The following is a 27,352-nucleotide window of genomic DNA, read 5'->3' as shown; positions in this document are numbered from 1 at the left end:
ATCATAGCACACATAAAAATGGCTGTATAATTATAGGGCACCCTATCCAGTGCACAGCCTCTGAGAACTAATCTGAGAATGCAGGGGTGACTTAGTCTCCAGGATTTAAAAGGGCACTAAGAACCTAGAAATCTAATTTCTTCCTGCTACAACATGCAGCAGTGGGTGTCTAGAATTGAAAACACTCTTAGATTTCAACATTTCTTTTATACTGTCAAATATCTGCCAACATATCTTATACAATCAGACATATTTAAACTTGTAAATTCAACTAATTAAAAACGATAAAAGCAAGTTCAGAGAGCAGCCTCAGCAGCAGAGGGGCAGGAAAAATTGGCTGACAAAAATTCCATGCTGAGTTAGGACCCTGTGAAGTTTCTGTTTTATTTCCACTGCTGTATTTTGCATATTTAAAAGTGAATCTGGGAGTCCCCTGGTGGCTCAATGGGTTATGGACCTGTTATTGTCACTGCTGTTGCTTGGGTTCAATCCCTGGCCTGAGATTTCCCATATGCCAAAGGCACCATGAAAAAAAAAGTGAGTTTTGTTCAATATTTCTGTTTTTGTAAATAATTATTCTGCTTCATGTTGGGAAAAAAAGGAAAAAGATATGCATACTCATGTTGGCTGTTTTATTGCAATGTATAGCTAATGATATTTCTGGTACTATTAGCTGCTATCTGATGTACCAAACATAAATAAATAGGGAGGCAGGTTCAAGACTCTCACCCATTTTAGAAAACAGAGGAACACGACGGTAACCTGCAAAAGGAATCACATCTGATTAGAACAATAAAAATAATCAGCAGTGGCCCCAACAGTGCTACTGAGAAATAATAAACACCTATAAAAACTATGGTATGTCATTCTATTCCATCACATATATTAATTCCCCCCAAATAAAATATTTTATGTTTCCATCCTGACTTCCTACTAAACACCACACAGCTCATGTTTCTCCTCCCTCAAAATGCAGCATCTCCAAAATTAGCCACCACCCTTTTGCTTGAGAAAGACTGTTTCCTAGGTACATCTCAGATGGTGCCAGAAAAGCAAACACGCTGAGACTACACAGTTGGGAGCACAGTATTAATCACCCCAGCGAGGTAGCTGCAATGAGAAAAGGGTCAAGAAAAAAGAGTCTTGGGCCCCCAGTCCCTCTTCAGGAGAGAAGAAAGAGTCACTATTTCTCCCTCCTGTGTTGATCCCACCCTTCATTCCTTCATAGTGGTCATGACTATTCTTTTTGGTGCACCCCTGGCCAGGAATCAAACTCAAGCCACAGTAGCAACCTGAGTCACAGCAGTGATAAGCAAGATCCTTAACCCACTGAGTCACTGAGGAACCACCAGGGAACTCCAGTCATGACCACTCTCTAATGGAACAAAAGAACTATGATGCATGTAAAGAAATTCTCATATGAGGTAAGTTTGCCTAATTAGTCTTCCTAGCAATCTCTTAACCCCAGCTCCACCTTCTAAATCAAAACACATTGGTATAATTCCACTGGGAGAAAATATGTGTCAATATATTACCTTTCTCTTACACCTGACTGTCATGGAGAGAGCTAGCTCGTGTATTAAAATGAGTCTTTGGTAAACTCAAGTTATATATAAATGTTAGCACAATCATCTCACTTTTAGGAATATTACCTTTGTTCATGCATAGAACTGGTAAAGTATATTGCCCAAGAAATTCATTTCCAGTTATCAAACCTTGATTTTCAACAACAAAACGTATTAATGCCAATTCTGGCACCTGAATAATGAATGTGAATGTTTCATTCCATCTTGGACTAAAAGCTGAAATAAAAAGAAAGAGATACAAAAAAAAAATCAAACACTCTCCCTAGGGGAAAATGGCTAATATCTATTCTCCAAAATTCTTATTTTCAACACTTTAATAATACTATAAAAGCTTATGGTTTAGAGCACTTATATTTTTAATGCACCCAATGAGAAAAGAATGATAATGATAATAACAATATTTGCTAGATATCTATAATTGCTGAGCAATATTCTAAAAATTTTAAGTAGATAATCTCATTTAATCTCACAACAACCCTATCAGGGTTATTACTATCCATATTAACAGATGAGAAAACTGAGCCACAAAGATGTTTTATAACCTCTGAAGGGTTTCACATAAATAACCATTAAGTGGTGGGACAGGAAATCAAACAGTCTGGTTTCAGAACAAAAATATTTTACCTGTTACACAATATGACTGTTGTATATCAACATTTTATTAACAAAGAAATTGAGACATAAAGAAGTTATGTAGCACCATTTTTCCATATCAGGGCCTATTATGGGAAGAGCTCTATAGACAGTTGCTGAACTGAAAGCCAAATAATGATTGCTCTAAAGTCAGCTCTTGATCCAAGTCTTGACTAAACGCTCCTTTTAAAACACAAAATTTATGAGTAATTTATGCCTCTAGCATAACAGATCATCCCAAACACTCTCTTGCCAAACATGAAATCCAAATTATATCACAGTGTGACCCAAATCAGACAAAAGTTAAGCATAATTGAATAGAATCAAGAAATTCACATCCAGATCAAATACACCCTATACTTAGTAAAAACTCAAGGGTTCAAAGAAAAGTAACATGTATTGCTTTTCATGTACAAAGGCAACGTTATACCCGCTATGTCAATAGATATGTCCACTGATTACATTTCAAGAAGTACTGAAAAATTTGTTATTATATTGAAGAATTTGTAATTATACCATAACTATGTTTTCTTTGGTGTATCTGTGATCATAAGCACACATTTATTAGGTAGTAATCCAGGATGCCATCTATGCTCATGAAAATATTAAACTAACTGACTCATGCTGGAATAATGACCATTTACCCTGACCCAAGAAAAGAAAATTTCCATGGAGTACAGGGGAAAATTTAAGGGTCAATTCTTTTTTTCTTTTTTTTGCCAATGCCCATGGACCAGGGATCAAACCCATATCACAGCAGTGACAATGTTGGATCCTTAATTGCAAAGGCCACTGGGGAACTCCAAGGGTCTGTTCTTTATAGACAAAATTTTGTATAAAATGCACAAAATTCTTATACTAATTTATTCCACCTCCTCCAACCTGACTTCACTGTACTCTCTCTCATGCACACACACACACACACATACACACACAGCATAAACATATAGATGAGAAAGCCCTTTTGGGTGTCAAAGAAAAAAAAAAGTAAACCAGGATACCATATTTGATAGTAACAAAACATAGTTTTCCCTGGCATGACCAAAACTAAAAAATCACTTCCACACCATATCCATATATGATCATTTTCCTCCAGATCTCATGTTTTCCATGATACCAGCATTACCCTAGATGCTAAGCAATCTTGAAATCCCTCCTATCTGGCTAGCTACAATTTTGGTTCTGCTAGTTTTCTTCACATACATCCTCCATTCCTTTTCTGATGCCACAGCCCTTCTTTATGACCTGACTTCTACATCCTCTAATCATGAAATCATATCCTGACTCTATCTGTATTTCTCATTTCTCCTTCATACATATCTTACTATCTACCTGAAGAAACAAACTCCCTAACTCTCAATTCTACTCATGTTACATCCCTGTTTAAAAGTTGTGTTTGGGGTTTTTGGGTTTTTTTGTTTGTTCATTTGTTTGTTGTTGTTGTTGCTTGGTCTTTTTTTAGGGCCACACCTGGAGCATATGGGAGTTCCCAGGCTAGGGGTCGAATTGGAGCTACAGCTGCCAGCCTATGCCACAGCCACAGCAATGCAGGATCTGAGCTGAACCTGGACCTAAGCTCGTGGCAACACTGGATCCTTAACCCACTGTGCAAGGTCAGGGATCAAACCCGCATCCTCATGGATCCTAGTTGGGTTCATTACTGCAGAGCCACAATGGGAACTCCCCTATTTAAAAGTTTTGATTTTATTCATTTTCTACAGAAAAGAAAGTTTCCTGGCACAACACTATAAATAAACTATAATTTTTTAAAGTTTTTTAAATAAACTAAGAAAAAAAGAACGTTTCCAACAACTTACTGTGGCTTTCACGATTTTCCATGATGATCCCCCCAATGTTACCTTCTCATTTTATCTCACACGAATCTTAAGTACACAATATCTTGAACTTCTTTACTTTTCCCCAACATGTTTGAATTGTCTTCTCCATGTTTTAGCACTCGATCCTTTTGCCTTGAATTCCCTTGTCCCCAATTACTATAAAAAATTCTGCTCATTATCCAAGGACCATCTCTAAATTTGTCCCACCATACAGTTCTTTGTACTTTCTTTAAAGCACTAATGACTTTTTCATAATACTTTTGCTTATACTTCATTCTATACTGAACTGTAAACTATCCACAATAGTTGGGACATACATAAGGATGCATTTAATAAAGAGATTGGTACATACATGAGAATGCAGTTAATAAACATAGATTTTAAGTCTTTTTGATACTTAGCACCAGGATTTTAACTCAATGGGCTCAGTAATGTTTGATAAAGCAAACTGAATTTCTGCAGGGATATTCTTGTAAAAACCCAAGGATGTAATCAAAATTTCTAATGGGAGCTAGAATCATAATTTTGTAAGGGGTTCATTGAATAAATTAATGTTCTGTGCATTTTTCCATGAAAATTCAAGTAAGGGAATGGAGAGAACAAAAGATAGGTTACCATAAGCTTCCTGATATTAGCAGTTACAATTTCTTGACTATTTCAACTCTAAGAGGCATCAAATGAGGCAGTAAGTCATTACTAATATCCCTTCCCATTGATAACATAGGATGAGGTAGCAAAAACTTTCCAACTTTTCCTTTGTGCTTTTTGTACTAGGGGCCATGCTGGAAGAATTCGGGAACTTGGGAGGAGGCAAATGGTGGACATTTGGGGGAATTACCACCAAAAAAGAAAAAGACTACTAAAACTACATCACTTCTCTATTAGTGCCATTTAGCTTGGAGCATGTGTCCAGACTCTGAAATGAAGTCCATCATACTATGGGTATACCCACTCAAAGAAGATTCTAGACTCAAAGGATCAGTTGCAAGGTCTCTTCCAAGATGATCCTAAGAGCCAAGCCCAAGAATCTATACTTTTCTAATTTCCTTAATGATTTCAACCTCAGAGAAGAAATAGCAATGTTAGCTCTGTATTATGTAAATGATCACAGGATGCTAGAGCACTGAAAATCTTACCAAAGTCATTTCTTCCATTCCTACACTTTCCTTCTGACAAAAATGACTGCATTATGAATTCAGTATACTGAATGAATATGTGAGTAGGTTTCTACGGCATCCTTAGCCTGAGTCAGAAGCCATAGACCTTTGATCTAAAACAATTCAAGCAGTGAAGTAAAAATATGTAACATGCTGTATCAGAAAAAGCATTAGTTCTTTATTTTACAGAGAGGCTAGAAGCTACATAGATTTGCAGCCATCAAAATGTCTATCTTAATTCAGTCATAGTGGGAAACATAAGAAGTGAAAATGAAAAAAGGCACTAATTTTTCAGGTCTGTTACATTTTTCTGTCATTTAAAATATATCCAACCAACATATTCAATCATTATCAAATTGTTTTTGCTGCATATAACACATTGGTCATCTTGAACATAAGCCTAAACCTTTGCCTTATAAATAAAAAATATGTATCAAAACTCTATTAATATATAATTTTTAAGCTTTCCAACCAGAAGTCTAATAGACATTCATTAAAATATATCAGGAGCTCACCATTTTTCTTAATTACACGAGTCTGCTGTTTCATTTGATCATTTGGCACACCAAAAATTTCTATTATCACCAATGTATCAGCTTTGTTGGATGATGAATGATAACTGGGAGGCAACTGGATACCACTGATGAGCTGCATAGAAAAAACTGAGTTCAAGAATTCAGCAGAATATGAAACCACATCACTGCTTAACTTCAAAATAAAATATGTTTTCCAAAAAAAATGATAGACTAAGCCAATTCCCACACACCAAAAAACTGAAGGTGGGAAATAGTGCAAGTTTTAAATTTCAACTCTTTAAATTTTTATTTATTTGTTTATTGCCTTTTTTAGGGCTGCACCTGCAGCATATGGAAGTTCCTAGGCTAGGGGTCAAATCAGAGCTACAGCTGCTGACCTACACCATGGCCAGAGCAACACGGGATCCAAGCTGCATCTGTGACCTACATCATAGCTCACGCAATGCCAGATACTTAACCTACTGAGTAAGGCCAGGGACTGAATCCGCATCCTCGTGGATACTAATCGGGTTCGTAACTCGGTGAGCCCACCACAGGAACTCTTATATTTTAACTTTTATCCTCAAGTATCAACAGATGAATACCAGGAACACCTCTATAAATTATTCCATTTTACCAATATGTGATTATAGTAGAATCCATATTCTGCAAGATTTATGGTCCAAAAATATTTTTATTTTAAAAGGATTTGTTATGATTGTTAAAAAGCATTCCTTAAAAGCATTATGATCCCTTTGTAATGTTATTCAGGTTGAATCACTCAGATAACATGAACTATTTTCAAATTCATATTGTATACATACAGCAAAAAATTGGCAACTATGAACACTACTTTTGAAATGTAAGAAAAAGGACCACATAATTTCCTGTGATAGCATTTCCTGACAGTATAATTTATATGCCAGGATAATTTATCATGAAATTTTACGTTATCTATTGTTGTCTATATTATCCTAACTAAATTGAGTTTGACAAAATCAATTATTATGGACTGGAAAGCAGAAGAATGCTTGACAAAGTGATTAATAATAATTTCATTTAGCCTTTTATTAGTCAAGCTAATTGTTGAAGCAAAGATTTGTTTTATTTTAAGGAACAGAGTTCAAATAAAAAACAATATTTGAAGCATACTAATTTAAAATTGTAATGGTGTAAAAATTGAGACATGATGTCAATTTCTGAAGATTATAATAAAGAGGAACAAATAAATAAGTTTGAAAAAAAAAGAAAAAAGTGCCAGTGTGTAATTTTTTTCTTTCCTACATCTACACATCACGCCATCGCTAAAAACCAGAGTGACAGTGCAAATATTTAACAACCAGTATGGAATGGGCATTGATCAGAATAATTAGACATCAAAGTAATTAAAAAGAACACTGACTGTGAACAACTAGTACACTGACACCAGAGCCTATCAGCTGAATATTAGCTCTCCAGGTAACAGGCCCTTATCAATATGGTTCAGCTTTGGTGTACCTAATGCCAAAAAAAAAAAAAAAAAATTCTAACTAATAATAATAATAATTGAATATGAGGACTGAAATAGAATTTAAAGATTTACTGTTCAAATAATTTGTGCACGCTGATTCACAAAGCCCTTCCAGGGCCACTGCAGAGGATGGATGTCAAAAGAAAAACCTTGGTGGTCAATCAGATAGCTCTGCTTTCAGTGACTGGTCTTATGCAGGAGATTTTAAACTTAGAAAATGGTTCCATAGTTTTTATAAGCTTGAAAATAACTGATTTAATACTAAGTTCTCTACTGACAGATGACAAAAAGTAAACCAGAAATGCTGAATGGCTTCATCAAGGACATAAGAAAGCTAATCTCAAAACTAGGTCTTTTGATTCCCAAGACATGCCCTCCACAATTGTACAAGTCATAATGTAACCTTGACTCTCCCCAGAATGATCAGAGCAAAAGGGAAAGACCCGCACAGCTAGGACAGCAGCTTCCCAGGAAACCATTAACTCTGCCTCTTTCACACCATGCTGCTTATATCCTACAGGAGACCTTTCAAGTACAAACAGGTGACATTTGTAAACATCTAAACATTCTAGTTATCTTCCATCTTTGCTCTCTTAATAAAAGAGCACATATTGGAGTTCCCGTCGTGGTGCAGTGGTTAACAAATCCGACTAGGAACCATGAGGTTGCGGGTTCGGTCCCTGCCCTTGCTCAGTGGGTTAACGATCCAGCGTTGCCGTGAGCTGTGGTGTAGGTTGCAGACGCGGCTCGGATCCCGCGTTGCTGTGGCTCTGGCGTCGGCCGGTGGCTACAGCTCTGATTCAACCCCTAGCCTGGGAACCTCCATATGCCGCAGGAGCGGCCCAAGAAACAGCAACAACAACAACAAAAAAGACAAAAGACAAAAAAAAAAGAGCACATATATTCTCTTTAATATTCTCAACTTAAAAAAAAAATCATTCAATTAACCTATATGTACTGGGCATAACTTGGCATCCATCAGTCACTATGGATAAAGGCTGAACCAAACACAGTCTTTATCCTTAAAGGACCTTCAGGGAAGTGAGGGGAGAAAGAGAAGTAAATGAGCAATGTTAATACAGTGTGGTAAGTGCCATAATGTATGCATGAATAGGGTGTTTTGGAAAAACAGAGGAAAACTTCAAAAGAAGCACAACTTAGCACAGGAAAAATCTTCCAAAAAGAAGTGACTCTAAGTCTTGAAAAATGAGTCAGAAGGCAAATAGGCAGATGAAGGATGGAAGAACAGTCCAGTCAAAGGAAATAGCATATGCAATACATAGAGGTGCCATGTGGAATGGAAAAAAAAGGTGGCTTCAGAATGGGTTGAAAGGCTGGAAGTGGGGAGAGATGGAGCTAGAGAAGTAGAAAGACATGACCAGACTAAGAATGCCATCAGGAGACACAAATAAATATTGATAAGATTAGCACTGCAGCAAAATCTCTGGTTGACTTATGGAAGATGGATCAGAATGAATGAGACAGGCTACCTGAAAACCCCTTAGAAAGCCAAAGGAATGGAGGTGATGACAGGTAACAAATCCCTAAGGGAAAAAAAAAAAGGCAGCAAATGATACCAGACCAAGGAATGAATATGGAAGACATTCAGGAGTGGGATCAAGAGAGTTTAGAGATAGACTGGACAAGGGAAGTGAAGGAGATGTGGAGGAGAATAGCTCCCAATTTTCTAGCCTTAGTTAACTGAGTTAATGAATTTGACTCAATTCACTGAGGTTTAAATGAAATAGAAGTAGATTTGACTACGAAGGGATGTTCAGGCTTTAATATTTGAAGTTTGACAGAACATTGATTAAATAGGTGGGGATGCTAAGTAGGCTATTAAAAATATATCTTTATAGTCCAAAAGGTGTTCAGAGTGAAGAAGTGAGCATTGTTTGTGGAATGGGAAGAACACAAAGAAAATATTTTGAGATGAAGATTATGAAAAAACCTTAGGCAACATTAATATTTTAGAGGCAGGTAGAGAAAGAGGAATCCACAAATGAAAAGGAGAAAGAATCACTCAGAAGTTAGGTTAAAAAAGGAGAGGAGGAATCCACAGAAGCACAGCAAGGAGATTTGGGTGGAGTAAGCAGGGATCCGAAAAAGTGGCTGATTCATGCCATCTTCTCACTAGAACAACAACTAGAACAACCAGATTAGTTCCTCTAGTCTAGGACAACTAGAACAATGTAACTTTAAAATTTTTTTCATCCATGCAAAGAGACAAGAGAGATATTTTTCAGATATTGAGATTTTTCAGAGGATGCTGAAATACCACCCACCTATATTACCTGAAAAGATGAACAGAAATTTAAAAGGCATTAAAGAAAATCAATGGAACTCAACATATTAATGTATACTATCTAGCTTGTATAACGGTCAAAAAAAGTAAAAGAAAAAGTTATTAATCTTACCCTTATGGTAAGTGTAATTGGATTACTTTTGATTAGTGCTTTGTTTGGATTAAATATTGATTTACCATCTCTTAAGAAGTGTGGTTTCAAAATATATCCAGAGTTACCATTTTCTAAAAATTTCCCATTTTGAAGATCCATAGGCAGACCAGGGGTCTGGAAATTTAAGGCCACTGTGAGGGAAGAAAGAATTTTGACAGTGTCAGGAAATAGAGGGCATATCTAAAGAAACACAGTTAAACAGTATACTGAAACCTTATCCTGGATTATATATCTTCAAACATTTTAAGAGCAAGCATTCTTAGTCAAATAATTCATGATTTTTAAACATTTCCTTCTGCCATGTCTATATTAACATATATGAAAGTGAGTCTCAAAATTTAATCTGCAAATTATTTTACAGCTTTGAGTTAAAAAAATCAAAATGACACATGGTATAGATTATACAGTAGCAATGTACATGTAAGATAACATTCAGGAAATAGAAGAATAAGGAAAATCAGTATTTTAAATGCTGGAAAGTGAAGATAGCAACTGTTATAAACTTTTAGGCTTCCTCATTTGAGGAGAAAGCAAAAAACAGGCAGAGCAATAATTGTTGTTAAAATAGAGAAACAGCTCCACACAGGCTGGTAAATAGCCACTGCATGCAGTACCACCATCTGCGCCCCTACTGCTCTTCCTGCTGTCCTGTCCCACTCTCCCCCTCTCCAAAAACCTATGGGCCTTGTCACAATTCAGTAGCAGAAAGGTTAACACCTGACACTTTCTGACTGTTGGTGCCCAGGGTCTACCAGTTGATCAATTTAGAATAGAGTACAGCAAGGACACATAACAAAGCTATGCAACCTTACGTACTTTTTAATACTCTGAATGCAAAACTGATTAAAGTACAAAAAAGCAGAGGTGGCTTGATTTTGAAGAGGCCCTTAGCAAATCTTTCAAGCAAAGGACTTGATCTTCACTGGCCTCTTCCGTTCTCTTTGGTTTTCTTTTCCCCTGCCTACACTTCCCGTGCAAACTCTTTGAGAATTTAACCTCCGTGCCTCTACCCTCACCTATATTTACCCTTTTCAACCCACTTAGGAATAATTTCAGCTCTTGAAGCCAATGATTCCTCACTGCTTGATCCCAAAACACCTAGGGCCAAAAATTCTTCAAAGGAAGCTGTTTTCATGAATCTTTTATTAATTCACAAGATGAATTTATTGTCTTAATTTTGAAAAAAACTCAAATCCTATATAACATACCCATTTGACAACCTATATTCCAAAATTCTTGAGGATTAAAATTAGAGGAGTCTGCTCTTGTCGCTTTGGGATATATTCTGGTAATGAACTTCCTAGTGTGAAGAATAAATTCACTGGCTAAAAAAAAAAGTTATTAAAACATTGTGAAAGATTTCAAATAAACTACTACGTCTCTATATATTATATGATTCTTCAACAATTTCAATAATTTTGATGCTTACTATCTTGGCAAAAATATTTTTAATTCATGGAAATCAAAATACATTCATGCTTTTATGGTTCACAGGGTAATTCACTGTTATTGAAAAGTTAATAATAACTTTTTATTTTACAATTTTATGTAATCATTTACTTGAAGAAAGAAATGATTAACTAAATAAAACATTTTTTTCACATCCAAATTAATTTCACTTTGACATAAGAGTATATAAAATTCCAAAATAAAATACATCCGTTTTTTAAAACAAAAGCATCTTTCCCCATTTTTTTTTTTTAAACTTTGGTTTTCACATTAGGACAGAATCACACGGAGGTCATATAAACTATATGATGCCATCCAAGTCAATCTAGTTGAATATTAACAGAGTCTTAGGGCTGACAGAGATCTTAAAGTTACCAATTCAACTTCCAACCCTATTACAGTATCTCTTCCCCAAATTCATTCAATTTCTATTTGCATTCCTCCATTGAAAAAGAACTTGCTATCTCTCAATAGTTATGATTATTTCAAATGTTTTCCTTACTGAGACAAGGTCTATACTTGTACTGCACACACGCACACAGTCTATTTCAGTTTCTATATTATTCTTTGTTTCTATTTATATTTTTTACACATTTACATTTATTCTATTTAAATCACTTAAGATTCAAAACTAATGTACACCATTTACCACTGGATATTCACTCAAATTTTTGAACACACATTTCATGTTTCTCCTAGGTTTTTAATTCTTTCACTAAGCGGATCCTGTTCCCACAGCTATTTCTGTTAATATATCGACCAGGCATGGAAGAAATGGTTATTGCTAGTCCAATGGTTATTTGTTAGTCACACTAGAGTAGAATCATTGCCACCTTCATCCTAAATATTATTCTTTAGGATGCACTGCTAGGTAAAAAAAAAAAAAAAATTACAATTACTGAAGGTAACAGTAAATACAGAGAATTTAACTAACACTCTTTCTTAGAAGTTTTACTCTCTTCTTTTGAAGCTACTGATGTACAAATGCACCTTGTGTGTCAAATGTCACAACCCCTTTTCCAATCCTAAACTAGATGTCTATCTTTTGGTAAAACATGTGCTCTTCTGAATCTTAATTTTTTTCTACTCACAAAGTGATAAGGATGAATGCTCACTAAGGACCCTTAACATAACATGATTTTGTTACTTCTGAGATGAACTTTAGAAATTAAACATACTATATTTTTACAAATGCAATTCATGCTTATTTTAGATAAATAAGAAAATCAAATAAAAAAAGGTAAGAAATAAAACAACATATAATCTTATCACTCAATCAATAACCCTGATAACCTCTGGGTAAATATTTTTTTCATTCTTTTGTTATATGTATAAACTTCTTTTTTATTGGAGTCATTGTTTAAATTCTTGAACATTGTTTAAATCCCTGTGTAAACTTCCATTTTTTAACTTACTAAGATAACATGAAAAACATTCCATTTCAATAATATTCACCTACTACATGATCTTTAAATGACTGAAAAATATTCACACATGTGAAAAAGTGTTTCTGATTTTCCCCCATTATAAACTTAATGATGCTTACTATATTTTTAATAATCATGGGCATTCTTGTAGTACATCTTTGCCCAATCATTAATTATTTACTATTGACTTTTAGTATAAGAAAAATGTTCTATGCTTTTCCCAGAGAAATGATGATGCTATATTTTACAACTCTGCTCAGGATTACCCAGGGCCTTTTCAAATTTTGAGCAAGTGTTTATATGATGAAAATGAGAGAATTATAACCACTTTTGCCCTGCCCAGAAGTCCCACTTCAATGAACAACAAAAACAACAACCATCCAATAGTTTAAAAGGATGGAGGCTAGTAAAGTAGGTCATTCAAATTCAAATTCTATTGACAATATTTCACAGTAAAAAATATATTTTATATCCCAACTCAACACCACACACACTCGTTTCATAAAACAATACTTACTCTTACAGCATACAATACACTATTCTACATCCTATTATTTTGTTCTATTGCATTCCATTTTATTCTATTCCAGTCTATTCTACTCTATTATTTCAGCTGTTTTTTTGTTTCTTTTTTTTTTCTTTTTAGGGTGCTACACCTGTGGCATATGGAAGTTCCCAAGTTAGGGGTCTAATCGGACCTATGCCTATGCCACAGCAACACCAGATCTTAGCTGCATCTGTGACCTACACCACAGCTCACAGCAATGCCAGATCCTTAACCCACTGAGTGAGGCCAGGATCCAACTGGCATCCTCATGGATACTAGTTGGGTTCATTACCACTGAGCCACAATGGGAACTCCCTATTATTTCAACTGTTGTCTAGACCCACTGAATTGATTTTTGGTCACTTTCCTCAGTTTAAAGCAAAAATTGAAAAGGCCTAAAACACCCATGATCTACCTAATAGACATTTTGAGAAGATGAGCTAAAAGCATACCTCAAAACCCTAGGGTACCAGTGGCCAGCCCAATGAAGTTAACCAACAAATATATCAGAATCTGCACTTCCAAACAGCCAACTGCTTTTATCAAGTCAGTTACAGGTGCTGATTTTTCTGCCATGGTGCTTCTATACAAGATGGTAGACTGCAATTTTTAAAAAGGATTTCGAGAGTCACCTGAATTCTGATTATTAAGTTAATCAATGGTTGGGACAAATATGCCTCAATTGATTATTTTGAATTAAAGTTATTTAGGAAATAGCCAATGCAAGAGGGACACTGTGACCCTCTTTTCTGTCTCCCTGAAAGCAGGAAATAGATTTCTCATGTCAAAAGTGCCCTCCCGGTGTCTGGAGGTAGAAAGACACCCTTATCACCAGAGATAGGGAAGTGGGGCTGAGAAGCCTATATAAATCAATCTTGTGATTCTTCAATTTACTACCCAAGCCCAAACTCTGTTTAGATTCTTCATTAATTGGGCACTCAAAACCTAAGTTTTTTTGTCCTGTCCATTCTTCACAAATTTATTGTTTCTCTACCTAAAAAGTATAAAAGGTGCCTACTTCGGCCACTTCTTTGGTCCCATTTCTATGAGGCCTCTGTACACATGATTACACATGATTTGTTTCTTTCAGAGTCCCCATTGTGACTCAGTGGGTTAAGGACCCAATGTTGTCTCTGTGAGGATGTGGGATAAATCCCTGGCCTCACTCAGTGGGTTAAGGATCCAGCATTGCTGCAAGCTGTTGTATAAGTCAGTAAAGGAAATCTTTGGAATCCAAAATTGCTGTGGCTGTGGCGTAGGCCTGCAGCGGCAGCTCCGGTTTAATCCTTACCCTGAGAACTTCCATATGCCATAGATATGGCTGTTAAAAAAGAAAAATGAAAAATAAAAAAGGGATATATGTATATTTAAGTATGTATGTATGAATGACTGGGTCACTTTGCTGTACAGCAGAAATTGAAGGAACATTGTAAACTAACTATATTTTAATACAAAAAAATTTCAAAAAATGTTTTTCTCCTGTCGATATGTCTGTGGCAATTTTATTATTAGTCCAGTTGCAAGAATTCAAGAGGGGTAAAGGGAAAAGATTTCCTTTCCTGACAGACAATCCCTTTTTAGGTTGATGATATTCCCTGCCATAAGAAGGCAGGGTCTTCTTCCCATTCTCTTTCCCAGACCTTGTTGCACCTCGGGCTCTATCAAGCAGAATAACCCATCTCCACTTTAGAATCAAGAGACAGTAAAAAGAATATGCAGGAGTTCCTGTTGTGGCTCATTGGTTAACAAACCCGACTAGTATCCATGAGGACACGGGTTCCATCCCTGGCCTTGCTCAGTGGGTTAAGGATCCAGCACTGCCGTGAGCTGTGGTATAGGTCACAGACATGGCTAGAATCCTGCTGTGGTGTAGGCCAGCAGCTACAGCTCCAATTCAACCCCTAGCCTGGGAACCTCCATATGCCACGGATGTGGCCCTAAAAAGACAAAAAGACACACACACACACACACACACACACACACACACGAAGTAGATACAGAGACAAATGGTTCCTCTGCAGGCATACAGCCATTTTAGTATGGCCCAGTTGCCATTTTGCCATTTTTTCCTCCTCTTACTCATGTCAGAGACATAGCCTCCACGTCTATTTAACTCTACCTCCTAGATGCCCACTGAGTCGGAAAAGTTCACCCTGCCTCCACTCTCACTGCCATAAACCTTTATCATCTCCTCTCTGCAGGCAGTGTCATCCTTATGCTGCTAACAGAGACATCTTTCAGATACACACAGAGGAAAATGTGACTCCTGGGATTTCCATCTTCTGCTCACCTCTGATTGTAGGACAAAGTTCAAGTTTCTTATAATTTGGCATTGCCTACCTCTGCAGCCTTGTCACTCACTACTTTCCCATATAAACTGCTTACCACAGCCGCACCCACCAAAGTCTTCATACTGGACATTCTCAATCAAAATTTCATGACCTAACAAAGTAAATTAAGGAGTTTCTCTGTGACTCAGCAGGTTAGGGAACTGGCATTGTCACTGTTGCAGCTCAAGTCATTGCTGAGGCATGGGTTCAATCCTGGGCTAGGAACTTCCACATGCTGCTCTCTCCCCCAAAAAAGTAAATTAATGGTTGAGTTTTGTGAAATAAAACTTAATGTGTACAACCTGAGGCATATAACCCTTTTTAAAATATGTTAAATATGTTGAAATTGCATTAGGATATGGTTTTTGCAATGTCACTGACCAATTTTGCACCTTAGTAGAGAATATAACTTGTTTAAACACATTATCTATTTGAATCATAAGAATTTACCTCTCAACTTTGAAAGCTTTCGGGCTTGTGTTTCCCCAATAGAGTTAGTTTCATTAAACTGTTGATAAAGCCTTGAATAGTGAAAACTTCTGAACTTCTCAACTTTAGTATAAATAACAAGATCAGATAGGGCCGTAGCTATTTTTACCTTTGTGGTGTTAAAAAAGAGAGAGTAATTTCACATTTTTGCATTAATCATTTGAAAATAAATAAAATTTATTTATTCTTTTTCAAATAAAATATGCTTTCAAATCAATGATTTTAGTCTTTTCATACGATTATCTCCTCAAAAACTATTTGGATTGAGTCAATGTGAATATATTCTATCATGATAGTATTTAATGTTAATATGAGATAACCTAAATCTAAAATCCCTACTAAATATAGTAAGTATTGAGGATCGCAATCATTTCTATTTTTCCCCTCTGAAGGTATATTTTACAAATTTAGGAATTTTAGTCCTGAGTAAGTACATTTCCAGTGTGATCTAACATTTTGGAATAACTTCTATTGCTTAGTATACTATTGCTCTTTTAAGACCCAGTATCTATATCCTCTGCACTTCTGTTAGCACCTTCCAAAATTTTGCGTTTTTTTTTTTTTAAACATTTCTCACTCATGCTCCATCCATGTGTTTAAGTATTGACAATGTATACTGGGCCTGGCTAATCAGAGTTCTTCATTCCGCTAGCAACAGAGTAATTGGCTCAGGGATGTGCAAATGTCTGGATCATAGTCTATTTACTAAAAGAATTTGATTGGCCAGCTGAGAGAAAGCTAGGCCTTCCACCGGATTTGAACTTGAAAGCATGTAAAGCTGAAGCTTTGCAAAGGCTTGCACCATATATGGAAAGTGGGGACAAAATTGGAGACAGAAAGTTCTGTGGGCTTTGCTTCATATACTTTACCAAGTCATTCCTGAAATTAGAATCCCTTTCCCTGAACTTTTCATTTCTGTGGACCAATTTAATTAATTCACATTGTACTTAAACCATTTGAATTAGTTTTTTATCACTTGCAAACTTGTATAAACAATTATATAATATAAACAGTGACTTTCTTGCCTCTGACAGTCTGATCTCTTTGAGGAGAGAAACTTTTTTTGAACATTGCAAAATACCTAGTACATAAGAACACATATTTGTTGACTGTAGATAAATAAAATGTTCAAACAGCTAACATAGGAAAAAGATAACAATTTCTAAAACTTCTTTTCCACTGCTAATTTTTTGCAAATTTTAAATAATAAAGTTATCAAAAATAGGAAAAAGATATCTTCCTCCAAAATTTTTTTTAAATTCTCAACAAATAAAGGAGTTTCCATTGTGGCACAGAAGAAATTAATCTGACTAGGAACCATGAGGTTGAAGGTTCCATCCCTGGCCTCGCTCTGTGGGTTAAGGATCTGGTGATGCCGTGAGCAGTGCTGTAGGTCGCAGACGAGGCTCGGATCTGGCGTTGCTGTGGCTGTGGCGGAGGCCGGCGGCTACAGCTCTGATTAGACCCCAGCCTGGGAACCTCCATATGCAGTGGAAGCAGCCTTTAAAAGAGAAAAAAAAGACCAAAAAAAAAAATTCTCAATAAAAAAGGACAATTTTTCAATCACTTGTAAGATTTTCATAAAGCGTCATCTCACCTTCTTTTTCTTGAAAAATTTAATTCCAACTCCCCGTTTCAACTCTTCCTTTTCCAAATCATCTTGTAAAATATCCAATATTTCTGAATCTCTGACCTCATTTTCTTCCTCCTCTTGTTCTGCCTCCTCTTCTTCTTCACATTCCTGTACCTGACCATGCTTATCAGAACCTTTCCTTTCGTGAGTTTCCTTTAAGGTTCCTATTTTCTTGTTTCTAACTAATATTTTGAATTTTAATGCCTACAGAAACAATTTGAAAGAGAGGTACAATTACACACGTACAGGTAACTCTGCATTTGTCATTGTCATTGAAAACTCTTTCATCGTATTTTCAATTTGCCCAGAGCAACAAGATACGTAAAATCTTTCCTTTTTTTTGGTTTTTTTGTTTTGGTTTTTTTCTTCTTAGGGCCGCACCTGTGGCATGTGGAGTTTCCCGGGCTAGGGGTCAAATCAGAGCTGTGGCTGCAGGCCTCTGCTGCAGCCACAGCAACTTGGGATCTGAGCCATGTCTGTGACCTACAGCTCACGGCAACGCCAGATCCGTAACCCTCTGAGCGAGGCCAGGGATCAAACCTGAGTCCTCATGGATGCTAGTCAGATTCGTTAACTGCTGAGCCATAACGGGAACTCCAAGATACATAAAATCACTATCTTTTTATATATTCCTATAAATGCTCTAATGAACACCACTGATATTACAATATTAGCCAAAATTCACCAAAAAATAAGACTGTAATCATTCACACTTTCTGTAGCTATTTCTTTTACATTCCATAAATTACTACTATTCAAAAATTTGAACTACATGAAATTATATATATATATTTCAATGTTATAGAAGTTAAAATGTTACAGCTACTGTTAGTGAATGCTTCAGGTCACCACTCTTATCTAACATTAAAAAGTATTAAATGACATCAGTTATAAAAAATGTCTATTATAGCATCTGGCATCTAGAAAAGACTAAATTTATGCTAAAGATTTATAAATCTTCACATTTCAACTGTATTGCATGCATGCATCATCAACTTAATATTTCCTGCCCAGTAAAACTAGAAGCATGGCAGCATTCACCATCTGGGTTACGCATCCTAAATCGAAATCTGGTCTATGGCCATACCACCCTGAATGTGCCCGATCTCATCTAAAATCCAAAACCTCTGGTCTCCTTCTTTCACTTCCTGCCCTGTACAAATATTCATTAATTTAACAAATATACTCAAGTGCCTGCTGTGCTGAGTATAATGCTGCTGGGATCTGGACTATGAAGTAAAGTTCTTTTCTTCAAGGAGCTTTGATTGTCCCTTCCCTTTGTCATCCCCATGTACCACTCAAATTACTCTATCATCTTGGGTCTCTTTTCTTTTGCCAGGGCCTTTATGTTATCCTCTAATACAGAGTTTACCAAAGTGAGCACTGCAACCCTATGTATCTAGGGTTCTCGTTAAAAGAACAGATTCCTGGAGTTCCTGTCATGGCACAGTGGTTAACGAATCCGACTAGGAACCATGAGGTTGTGGGTTAGATCCCTGGCCTTGCTCAGTGGGTTAAGGATCTGGCGTTGCTGTAAGCTGTGGTGTAGGTCGCAGACACGGCTTGGATCCTGCGTTGCTGTGGCTCTGGCGTAGGCCGGCAGCTACAGCTCCGATTAGACCCCTAGCCTGGGAACCTCCATATGCCATGGGAACGGCCCAAGAAATGGCAAAAAAAAAAAAAAAAAAAAAAAAAAACCAGATTCCTGCAATCTCCTTCGAAATTAGGGTATCAGAATCTTGAATAGTAGGACAGAATTATGTTTCTTTAACAAGCCTCCAGGAAATTCTTTTCTAAGCTGAGGGCTACGTGCAGTATGAGAAAATGATTTTATCTCCAATTCCTCATTTATTCATTGCAAAGCATCTCCTTACTTCAGTATGAAAGAAAAAGCTTTAATGGAAACTATATATCTGAATGCTCAAAAACACTAGGAGGAGGAATTCTATTCCTAGAAAGCTGAAATTATTATATAATTTCCTGAATTGGACCTTGACTCCTAAGTGCAATCTTTGATAATGTGTTTACCGCACTTTGCACAGGTTCTTTAATATTTCTTTTCTGTCGTAGTTGAACACATTTAGCATTCTGTGAGCATTCTTACCAGCTGAAAGAGTCACAGTTTGTCCATTTGTTCAATTTATTTTTGCCTGTCTCAATTCTATCATGAGTCCTATACTTCTTGTCCCTAGCATCATAATACTTTAGGCTTTAAACTTTCTACTTATCTAAATAAAACAAGAAAACGTATAAAGGAGGAATTCAAATATTACAAAAATACTACTGCATCTACCAAAATGATGACATGTAGAAGCTAAACTACTGATTGTCAGACAATACTGTCATTCAAAAAAGAATAAAATTCATGTATCACCTGATAAAATTAGGGGTGTGGATAATGAACTAGCAGAGGAAACGAAAAAGGAATGTCTGGAGGGGAATGAGAAAAGACTGAAGAATGTGGTGTTACAGAAGGAAGTGTTGCAGGGAAAGGAAGGAGGCATCCACAGCAAAGGGGCTGTCAAGGCAACAAGTCAGAGGAAGGCTGAAATGGGCCTGTTAGAATTTACTGGTGGGAAAGTCATTGACGACCACATCACCACATCGAGATACATCGAGGGCAGGGGAAAGAGGAAGTCTGATTAGGTAGGTTGTGAGAAGATGAGGAAAATATGGGTTAAGAGAAGGACTAATTAAAAAAAAAAAGAAGACAGCTGGAGAGGAGAGGAAATTGAAATCCTGAGGCTAGGGTAGGGGTAAAATCAAATACTTGAGTATGCTCAACTGCTGATGGAAAAAGACCTGGAGAGAAAGAGACATTAAAAACAGCAGATTAGAAATGGGGGGAACCCTTCATCCAGATGCTGAGATATTGGATAGGTATTCTATTTACAGCCTAGATCTTCGCCTCTTTCTTAGCCTATAAAATGTACCAAATATCTGTGGTCTAGTATTAACTAATTTGAAATTTTGGACTCATGGGATATGATGCTGTATATATTCTCTTTATCAAAATATATTCACCTAAACACTCCTGGGAACATTTCCTAGGAAACACATTGCAAAAATACACCTCTATAAATAATAAAAAAACTAAGTATTTTTCATTGATCTAGCCCAGTTTGATGGGCCAATATAGTAGTGGCATGCTTTTTCTTTTTTTTTTCTTCAGCTGAGCTTCTCAGACAAAATGTTACCTCTGGTGAAGGTAGTCTGTCTGGACAATCATCAAGCACATCAGAAAGCAAGGCATCTCCAAAAACAGACTGCAAATTGTCTGCCATCACTTCTTGTTGGGAAGGGGAACAGTGATTTTCTAAAGAGAGCACCACTGGGTAGTCAGAGGTCTAAAAAATTAACCATTACTACAGTTATTAATCAGAACTCCTAAATAACTTTAATGCAATTAACAGAAGCACTTAATTTTAAAACTTCTAATGTTCAGTACCTTTGCAAAATAAGCATTCTTTAAACTGAAAAGACTTTTAGTAGGACAAAACAGGGAACATTAAATCTGTGTTAAAAGGAAAATTATTACTATTTGCATTAGAAATATAGAAAAAAAGTCACACATCCAACACTAAATACCTGTTTAAATAAATTATGGCATATCCATTTAAAGGAATTCTATAGATCTGTCACAAAGGAGGTAGAGCATATATACTGCCATAGAAAGTTAACAATGATATAGTCTTATGAAGAAAAATGAATTGCTAAAAAGTAAGATTCTATATTTTTAAGTACCTATAAATATTCAGATATTTTTAGGAAAATGTTAACACTGATAAGTTAGAGAAAATGTTAATTTTATACCATTCAGTTTTATCTTTTTGATTAAAAATTTTTTATTATAGTTGATTTACAATGTTCTGCCTGTTCAGTTTTGAATTCTATAATCAAAACTCACTGAAACAAACATAAAGATATTTCTTTACAATTAGAAACAAACATAAAGATATTTCTAGTTTTTAATAGAGTATTTAGTAAGGAAGTGTGACTCTACAAATATAGTTTCTGCCCTTAATCATCATTGTAACTTTTAAATATGTCACAAAATAGTGAACAGCACTCATTTGAGGAACTTATTCAAAATTATTTTCTTTATTTTGTTTCCATATACAATTATCAAGGCACAAATTCACCGATTTAGAGATAAGAAAAGGAATGGCAAGATCTGCTGCATTATTTCAGACCTTTGATATATAAGCCCTATATTATGTATTATAGTGCATATAATATCATGCCTTATTTATGTCTAAGTGTATTAATTTCTTATGGCCACTGTAACAAATTACCATAAACTTGGTTGCTTGAGGCCAAGTTTGTGCAATCAGTTTCACTGCTAAAATTAAAGTACCCGCCGGTTTTAGGGGAGATCTGTTCCTTGCCTTTTCCATTTTCTGGCAGTTGCCAACATCCCTTAGCCTGTAGCCATACTACTAAGATCTCTGTCCTGGCTTCACATTTCTGCCTCTTCTGTGTGTGTTAAATCTCCCTCTACCTCCCTCTAAAAAAGGACACATATGATGGCATTTAGGACCCACCCAGATAATCCAGGATAATCTCTCATCTCAAGATTCCTAACTCTTTTTTTTTTTTTTGTCTTTTTGCCATTTCTTGGGCCGCTCACATGGCATATGGAGATTCCGAGGCTAGGGGTCGAATTGGAGCTGTAGCCGCCGCCTACGCCAGAGCCACAGCAACGCAGGATCCGATCTGCGTCTGTGAACTACACCACAGCTCACGGCAACGGCGGATTCTTAACCCACTGAGCAAGGCCAGGGATCGAACCCGCAACCCCATGGTTCCTCATCGAATTCGTTAACCACTGAGCCATGATGGAAACTCCAAGATTCTTAACTTCATCACATCTGTCAAGACCCTCTTTCCAAATAAAGTCACATTTACAGGTTCCAGGAACTGGAAACCTACTAGCTCTGGGGGCCCTTGGGCCAACAAAATGACCTTCTTGTAAATACGCATGTACACAAATACTGACTCAGTCTAATATCAAAAGAAGAGTGAAAATATTGTTCCCAAACATAAGTGATTTTGAAGCAAGGCAAAGTTAAACCCTAGCAAATGGATTTCTTGACTAGGCCCTGATTTCACTCACTTCATTCACTGGGGAGAGTTCATTTTTTTGTCTTCTACCCTCAGGGAAGATCCTCTAGTCTTTCTCTTCCTTGGCCAGACCTAAAGCATGAGTTGAAGAGTTGGCTTTTCTTAAAGCCAAGCAACTTTTGCAGCTCACTTCCTGACCAAGGGTTGTTTCAAGGCTCATCTAAAGAGCCAGACTCGTGTTTTGTTTCATTTTGGGCAATATAACTTCCTCAGAAACTCCAATTTCATGTTTCTATGTTTCTTTCTAGTAAGTCACAGGCAGCAGTAACTACATCCAAAATTCTTTCCAAGTCATAGTTATCAAGTATGTTTCATTTCATGGCTCTGTCTCCCCCAAACTAATGGTGACTAACTCGAGTGGAAAGTTCGACCTTCAGTCTAATCTTTGCTGCAAAACTGTGTTACTCTGTTCAACTGAGAAGTCTCACTGAGTCTGTTGCTCAAAGCCTTTTTCATTCCATCGCTTACTCTCTGGAATCTTAGAAGGTGTGGGGGTTTGTCCATCCTTGCAAAGGCTTTGAATTTTAAGATTGTCTCTATTTCTCATTACTCCAGCTACCCACCCTGAATGAAGAGAGAGAGTATGCTATGAAAATATTTGGGAAGAGTATTTCAGAGGAAGGGAATAGCAAGTGCCCTTTGAGATATATCTGGAAAAGGGTAAGGAGACCAGAATGGCCATGGTAACAAGGGAGAAAAGACTAGGAGAGGTCATAGAGACAATGGAAAACAGGTCCTATGGAGCCTTGGGAGTCATGATATGCACCTTGGCTTTTATTTTGAGTGGGACTGAAGAGTCTGGGAAAGGGAATGACATGATTTGACTTACCAAAAGTCACTCTGGCTGATAAATTGAAATGAAACTGCAGGGGAAGAGGGAGAGAAGCAGAAACCCTGGATAAAAAGCCATTGCAATAATCACCCGAGTGAGAGGTGATGGTGGTTGACCAGGACAGTGATAGTCAAAATGGGAAAAAGGGATTAAATTCAGTATATCTTTTGAAAGTATAGCCAAGAGGATTTGTTGAAGGACTTATTGTAAGTCCTTCAAGAGGGGGGTGTTAAATTTAACAACAATGAATCAGGTCAAATACATAAAAGTTATCATTAACTGATATGGGAAGGACCATAGGAAAAGCAGGACTGGGAAGAAAAGGAATATTATCTGGAGCTCAAGTCTAAAACATATTAGGTTAACTATACATATTAAGCATGCGAGTGGACATGTCAAATAGGGAGTTATCTATACTGGTGTAGAGTTCAAGAGAGAAGTTTGGATAGAACTATGAATTTAGAAATTTCATCAGAAATTAGATATATAAGAGAATCAATGCCCTATAATAAGGATTTATATCAAAATAAATTTTCAAGATTTTATATTTATATTTGGTGAATATTTAGTATTTTACACTCTATTTCTAATAAATAATGAAGCAACTGATTTAAGTGTGTGATTTTAAGTTATGCTTATGTTTACAGATAATATACTAACCATTAAGGAAAGCTTTGGCTTATCAAATTGACAAGTTTAATTTCTTAGGTATATATACATTAAGTACTCAGTAAGATTCAGTTAAATCTCTTCAGATGTACTTAAGAAATAAATCATATATACCAAGTTTACAAAAACAATTTAAAATCTCTGAAGGTGCTGAATTAGCCAAGCCTCTAAATCAGACCAAGTATTTTGCAAATTCAGTAACTGTTAAAACCTGCTCGATTTAGGAGATTTAAAGCTGAATTTAGAAGCTCTGGAAATAATTAGGTCTTTGAATCTGTAACTTTAATAAGTTTAATAATAACTTGGAAATCCAAAGTCAACTTCTAAACATTCTTTCTGATAAAAATAACTTCCACTGTAGTATAAAAAAATGCCAAAAGTTGAAACACATTTTTGACATTTGTGTCTTGAAAGTAAAATACTTGAATGCTGGTAAAACATTACATAGACCAGTATATCTCAAACTTCTTTGGCCATAACTCATGGTAAGAAATAAAATTTACATTGTGAAACAATACACACTCACACACACACACATACACAATCATATATATCATTAAACAAAAAGGTTCCATGAAACGACACGTACCTTACTGAGATTAACTTTGATAAATCTACCTTTAAGGATATACTACATGGATTTCACTCCCTACTAATGGGTTATAAACCCACTATTTGAAATGTCACTGATCTAAACTAAGGCCAAGCATTACAGGATTTTGAAACAAACTATCTTATGTTTAAATAGCTATAATTTAACAAAGATATGCACATACTATGAATGCATATTTGTGTATTGCTTGGATAACAGTTTTAAACAGAAGCTTGCTGGTTAATGTGTAACCATGGTATACAACAGGTTCATTTTGCGATCCATCCCAGCAGTCAATTTCCAGACAACGGCATCCTTTCACAAGGGCACTAGTAAAATTTAAACAAAATAAATTGTCATTCTTGGATTACTGGTTATACCTTTAACAATAATACATGGATTTCACTACCTATTAATAGATCAAAATGAAAATTTTTCATGGAGAACAATCTAAAAAAATACAGATTCTTGCTATATCTCTGGATAGGTTTAATTTCATCCTTAGATCAAGCCAACTTTTACCAAACAACTTATTTCCCTCCTTCCTCCCTCCCTCCCTCTTCTTCTCCCTCTTTCTTTCTTCTTCTTGTTTTTTTTTTTTTTTGGGGGGGGGGGGGAGGAGGAAGCGCACTTGTGGCATATGGAAGTTCCAGGCAAGGGATCTAATCCGAGCTGCATCTGCCGGCCTACACTAGAGCCACAGCAACACAGGATCCAAGCTGCATCTGCGATCTACCCTACAGCTGTGGCAATGTCAGATCCTTAACCCACTGAGCAAGGCCAGGGACTGAACCCACATCCTCATGGATACTATGTCAGGTTCTTAACTCCCAAACTGCTTATTTTAACTACACAGTTTTGTCCCCAACAAAAATGATTTGCATGGAGTGCACTGTGCTTTTACTCAGAGGCACATAAGAAAAAGTTGTCTCAGGGGCACAGTCTTTAAAGCATTAGCCCGCTGTGGCCCCCTCTGCCTGGCGATAAAGCTATATTTTTCTCCTTTACCCCCCCAAAAAAAAAGAAAAAGTTGTCTCTCCTCCAGCGGTGGTGTTGAGGCTACTTTTCACTATTTCACATTTAGTGAAATGAATGAATAATGAAATTTGGGAATAAATAAAGAAAATTTTCTCTCTCACGCAGTAAAGAAACTCTCCACTCAAGTTGAAGGGGCTTTTCATTAATTAAAATATTTGATGCAGTTAATATTAGTTTCTTCTTTTAAAGATGAGGAAATTGAGACACAAAAACATTCTATCTGTCACGTAATAAACAATGAGGGAAAAGGAGGAAAGATCAATACTAGAAACTTAAACATTAATAGGTAAACATTACATTAGACCACTCTCATGTAGAGAAATTTTGAAAGAGTTGCATTTTAAGGGTATCATTTACAAGCGGGTAAGGAAATAGAGGAAGAAATACAATGAAACTTAAGTTTTCACATGGGTGGAACATTTTCTTAGAACTCAAAGGTAATTTTTTGTGTTTTTAAATCTGCTTAAAATGTATATTTTCCCTCTTTAAAAAAATTTATCTAATAAGGTATGAAAAAAGTTTCTATAATAAAAGTAGAGCTATGAGTGGGGATATCCTTATAGGATTCTAAATGGACATATTTCTGAGTTTGTGTGTTTACATATTTACTTAAATTTTAAATTTGAGAAGCAGTATTAAAATTGTAAATTTAATGGTATCATGGGATTAGAACATATCTTTTCTATATATGGCTTTTCCTAAGTAATATAATCCAGTCATATAGCTTTGACTATCACTTATATGCAGATGACTTTCAATCTATTTTTCCAGTCTGGGTATTTCTTCTAAATTCCAGGTGCATATGCCCAACTGACTATCTGACTTTGATAACTAACTGATATCTAAAACTGTACACGGCAACCATCAAACTCTCGCTTTTGTCTCACACTCTGCAATAGCCTCCTCTTTCAGGCTTCATTATCTCTGTCCATAATGTCATCATATCCTAGGTTATCAGGCCATTTGATACTCTCTCCTTCATATGTCTCTTCAAATTACCTGGTAAATTATTCTACTGGCTCTGAACTGCTACCTCATGAATTCACCAACTCGTCAGCACTTGGACTGCCAAAATATTGTCCCAAAGCATCTTCTGCCTCTGCTCTTGCACCATCAGTCTTTCCCCCACAGTAAAAAGTAAATCAAATTATCATATTATCCTAAGGAACCAACTCCAATGGCTTCTCAATGCAACTGGAATAAATCCATTCTCCCTTCCATGGTCCCTAAGACACTCATAAACTGATCCTCTCTACCTCCTCAAATTCACCTCCCTTCATTCTCTATTTACCTGTTTCCATTCACACTTGCTGTCATTCTCTCATTTGAACATGCTAAGCACTTATTATTTCTTCCACTTAGCATGTCCCTCTTACCAGATCTGAAACCTCCTTTTTATCACTCAGACCACAACTATATTGTTTCTTAAGAAGCCTTTCCTGACCCTTCAAGTAACACCCTTCACCCCGCAATTACTTTCTATCACATTACCCTAGTTCATCTTCTCCATATGACTCATCAGTC

General features: G+C 36.3%; 1 protein-coding gene across 1 annotated transcript in view; it reads right to left on the bottom strand.

Moving 5' to 3' along the window:
- Positions 1-631: 631 nt before the first annotated feature.
- The window catches only part of PLCZ1 (phospholipase C zeta 1), a 43,943-nt gene continuing 17,222 nt past the window's right edge, over positions 632-27,352 (bottom strand). Inside the window, exons 6-14 of the mRNA XM_047788549.1 lie at positions 24,975-25,119; positions 20,771-20,920; positions 17,538-17,777; positions 15,902-16,049; positions 10,907-11,023; positions 9,657-9,829; positions 5,730-5,862; positions 1,653-1,802; positions 632-762 (exon numbers count right to left, since the gene is read on the bottom strand). Coding sequence (XP_047644505.1) covers positions 677-762; positions 1,653-1,802; positions 5,730-5,862; positions 9,657-9,829; positions 10,907-11,023; positions 15,902-16,049; positions 17,538-17,777; positions 20,771-20,920; positions 24,975-25,119 — 1,342 coding nt within the window. The 3' untranslated portion in view covers positions 632-676. The remainder of the gene's footprint in view (positions 763-1,652; positions 1,803-5,729; positions 5,863-9,656; positions 9,830-10,906; positions 11,024-15,901; positions 16,050-17,537; positions 17,778-20,770; positions 20,921-24,974; positions 25,120-27,352) is intronic.

Source organism: Phacochoerus africanus, chromosome 7, assembly GCF_016906955.1.
Source record: "Phacochoerus africanus isolate WHEZ1 chromosome 7, ROS_Pafr_v1, whole genome shotgun sequence".
Lineage (NCBI taxonomy): Eukaryota > Metazoa > Chordata > Mammalia > Artiodactyla > Suidae > Phacochoerus > Phacochoerus africanus.
Note: the sequence above shows the minus strand (reverse complement) of the source record. Positions and strands in the feature narration are given on the sequence as shown.